Below are 4213 nucleotides of genomic sequence, written 5' to 3' on the forward strand. Positions count from 1 at the left end.
TCAAATAATTATAAAATCAATTTAATTATATCTAATTAAAATAATTCCTAAATAACTTAGTCAAACTAATAAAATATGTTATAAATAATTTCAAAAATTCGAGTTGTTATATCTTATCTTGTTTAATTTATGCTCTTACTATTGTTAGTCATTGTTTAAAGTCATTAGATTAATGAGTACATGAGTATTTCATGTAATTTGTATTGTTATTGTCATTGTTACGCCCAATTCTTATCGTGGAGGTCTCTGCTCGGCTTTTCTCTCTTTAAGTTTGTGCTCTCTTTATCTCTAATCTCGCTGTGTCTCACGCGAAATGCAAATGTCGCTGCTCGCTTGTTCTTCTCGCCATCACTTCTGTTGAACTGTTCGGCCGTCACTTCCGTTTAACTGCTCGATATCACTTTCTTGCGAACGTCTCTGTTGTTCGGCCGTCTTTTCTTTTCTAGTAAACACTCCTTCATTGCTTCTTCAGTCCTAATTTTTTTTATGAAATTAATTATGATTAATCTATATTTTTTGAGTTAATTATTCTTGTTAATTTATCTTATTCTTGATAATTCTATTCTTGATAATTCTTTTTCTAAGTTAATTTTTTAAAAATAATTTGTTGATTGTTGATGGTAATTGTTAATTATGACTTTTGAGTTTGTGTTATGTATGTAATTATTAATTGTTTTGTATTTTAAGGCTTTATGTATCGTTGAATTGTTGATGTGAATAGAAATTTTGTGTAAATTTGTATTCAATAATCAATACTTAGTTATTGAGGGTATGTAATTTGTGTAAGTTTGGATTCAATAATTAAAAATTTGTGTAAATAGTGTCTAAAATTTGTTTTTTTTTTAGTGGTGAAACATAATATATTTGTTAATTATATATATTTTAATTTTTTATAGTCATAAATTTTAATATTTGAATTAACTGATTTCATTACTATTCAATCTTAGTTAGACCATTCAACTATCGAATTAGTCATTTGATCGATTTAATAATTAGTCCAATTCCACAACTCTAGTCAAAGTTCACCAAAATTCTAATGATGTGAATGAGAATTATGAAGAGGTTGGGAACCGGTACCTCATCATAAACCAAATACATGGATCAAACCAACTGAATGCTCCGATCAAGACAAAAGAAAAAAAAAAACTTTGATATATAGGTCCTAATTAAACAAAATAACAAGGGAGAGGCTTGACCAAATTAAACAAGATCGTCCATGGTGGTGGTTTGTAAACTAGACCAACTAGTTTAAACAACCTCGTTTGTCAATGTGTGCGTGACTGTGTATTGTGTGTATATTTATATTTTATAGTGTAATTGACTTTGAAAAAAAGTCAACATTTCGGGAGACTACTTTCGCAAATAAAACAAATAGTGTAATACGGTGAGTATTAAATTAATATATAAAAGTCAAACATTCTTATTATAATTATTTATCTAATAATAAGCAGGTGAACTTTATTTTATAATACTTTGTCTAAATTCAAACATGATTAAATTGTTGCTCTTTTTGAAAGTTTTGACTTAATGATGACTACTAGTCACCAAAAAAAAATTAAGAGACTTTGACCGAGACTAACTGTATGTGAATTGGGGGAAGGCATGCCGAGTCAGAGGAAACAGCCTGCAAATTTCAACAGAGGACGGCAATACAATAAAATATTATTATTGGTTAATTAATTCATATTAGACAAATTCAGACTAGCATACATATCTACTACTGCTACTAGTATATTATACTCTCCTCATATATAAATACCAATACCAATGTCAATGTCCCTGCCAAGTTTATTTCTTCAAATTCTCAAAGTAGTGGGAATATGATCATGGAGACATCACGTGTAGAAGGAAGAAGAAGGGGAGGTGCAGTTGCAGGGTCCAAAGCCTGCAGGCCTAGTAGTAAACAAGATAGAGAAGATGAAGAAGAAGAAGAAGCAGCCGGTGATAGTGCATTTGAGGTCTCCGAAGGTGATTCACGTGAGGCCTCAAGAGTTTATGGCTCTAGTGCAGCACCTTACTGGCAACTCTACCACTACTGCACCCAAGCAGAGACAGCAACATTTTCTAGATTTTCTATGACCACCACAAAATTATTTCATACTTACCTAATCAAGCATCAGTTCCAAGTATTTTTAAAGGCTGCTTGAAATTGAATTTTATGTTGTATGCTTTGATCCATTTAATTTAATTACATAAAAGAAACCACTATGCATTATTGTAAATGGAACATCTATTACCTTTTTCTAAGGTGTAATATTTACCTACAAAAATGTTTCTCTAGGTCAGTGAAATAATTTTTTTTTTGTCTTTAAATAATTCTTCAATTTAGAACATGAATGATACTGTACATATTTTTCCAATCACACAGGAAGAGCATTCTGAAATCACTGGACCAATGGAGGCCGCCTGGCCCAATTGAAAAATTCGAAACAAAAATGTTATTTATTTTCCTAAAATTAAAATAGGATTATAAGTTAAATTGAGTTAATTTAAATTATATTTTAATAATTTAGAAAAAGAAATTTTGCTAATAATTTGTAAATACTATTGATTAGCTAGAGACAATAATTAAGCCACCAAATAAGATGTGAGTACTATAATGTGAATCTAAAACAATAAAGCATAAATTTGCTATTAATAAAAAAAAATTAAAATGAAGGATTTTTTTTTTCTTTAACTAACAAACAGTATAACTCAATTTAGATTATCCAATGAGTAAATACTATGCACCTCCACATTATCTCCGATGATAATATTCTTCAGTGGGACAAGAGTAGGAACAAGGCGAACCATTTGAAACTTGTCATGAACCTTGAAATCATACCAAGGAGTCGCACAAATCCTAAACTCTTGATTTTCACTATCACAGTAGACAATACAACTAGGTAATTGAGATGTGGTTATAGAAGAATTAGTATTACGGTCAGAACTTACAGAATACTGGTAAACAGGAATCCAAGATTCTCCATCTCCAAATCTTTCCATCATCCACATTGAGATAAGCAGCTCATTAAAATACATGAAGTAAATAGAACCCTTGAATTCTAATATGGAGCCTGTACCTTGACCCTTGGGCGCGTTAGAGAAGAATTGGAACTGCTCCGTGTCAAAATTTCCATCAACATCTATACCAACCCAATGAATTGTCCCGTTAAAATAAGTAGAATAATTTAACACACATGTCAAATTCTTGGGATAATCTACCTCAATGTTTATCCATGTTGATGTTCCAACTGTGTGCATTTTAATAACCATACTGATTATCATGTTTAAAGATATAGATTCTCATTGCCTTGTATTGGTTTGTTTTTGGATGAAAACCAAAACACCGAAATATTTGCTCACAGGGTGTCAAGATTGGAGGTTGTTTTGGAAGTCTTATGAACTCACCTGTTATTGGGTTGCAAACAAGTGAGATGTCTCTATCCATTGAACAACTCAAGTATAAAAGACCATTACAAGAAAGCACATCCACATAAACTCCTGTACCCTGTATTGATTTGGGATCAGGCAAAGGAATCTCAAATTTAGGATCAAGTTTTATGCTGCTACTACTGTTAGGTTCCAAGACCTCAAACAAATTGAGACACAATGGATTGTTTCTCCTTTCATACCATTCAATTCGGTCATATTCAACAACGTGAAAGTTTCTTGAATGCCAACGTCGGATTATGGCAGCAGGAGATGTATAAGTATAGAGTAACTTGGCAAAGTTTGGATCAGAAATCAATGTATTCCAATACTTACAAACACATCTACAAATGAGAACAGATTTTATGGGAAGTCTAACAAAGATGTTGATAATTATATCGACTGAAAGACTATCAAAACAAGACCTTCGTATTTGGTGTTTCCTGACAATTAAATACAAAATAATTCAGAGGAAGAGAAATAAAAAATTCGCGGCGTTGTTTTTGTGTTACTCCATGAAAAAATAAAATATAGCTTACCTCATCCAGCATGCAAAGAAACATTGGAAGAGGGATTTAATCATTTTTTCCATCACTCTTACGTAGCAAGAATTGTTGGAAGAAAGTAGGCACCTAATGATTGAAGCAAGTGAAATTGATGTTTTCAAGAGAAGTATACTAATTTGTAAAGAAACTTCAAAATAAATTTTTTAAAAAACCACAAATAATAGCATTGGCTACATTATTTTCTATTTTTGGACTAACCTTAAATCAAGGATATATACAAATGCAAACGATACAAT

The 4213-nt window shown here is 31.2% G+C and overlaps 1 protein-coding gene across 1 annotated transcript; it reads right to left on the reverse strand.

Moving 5' to 3' along the window:
* Window positions 2695-3955, reverse strand: LOC107646316. Its single transcript, XM_016350507.1, has 3 exons — window positions 3951-3955; window positions 3391-3755; window positions 2695-3233 (listed from the first exon to the last, which is right to left on the reverse strand). Exons 1-3 carry the CDS (start codon window positions 3953-3955, stop codon window positions 2695-2697), a joined length of 909 nt encoding a protein of 302 aa, XP_016205993.1.

This window comes from Arachis ipaensis, chromosome B06 (genome assembly GCF_000816755.2).
Source record: "Arachis ipaensis cultivar K30076 chromosome B06, Araip1.1, whole genome shotgun sequence".
Taxonomy (NCBI): domain Eukaryota; kingdom Viridiplantae; phylum Streptophyta; class Magnoliopsida; order Fabales; family Fabaceae; genus Arachis; species Arachis ipaensis.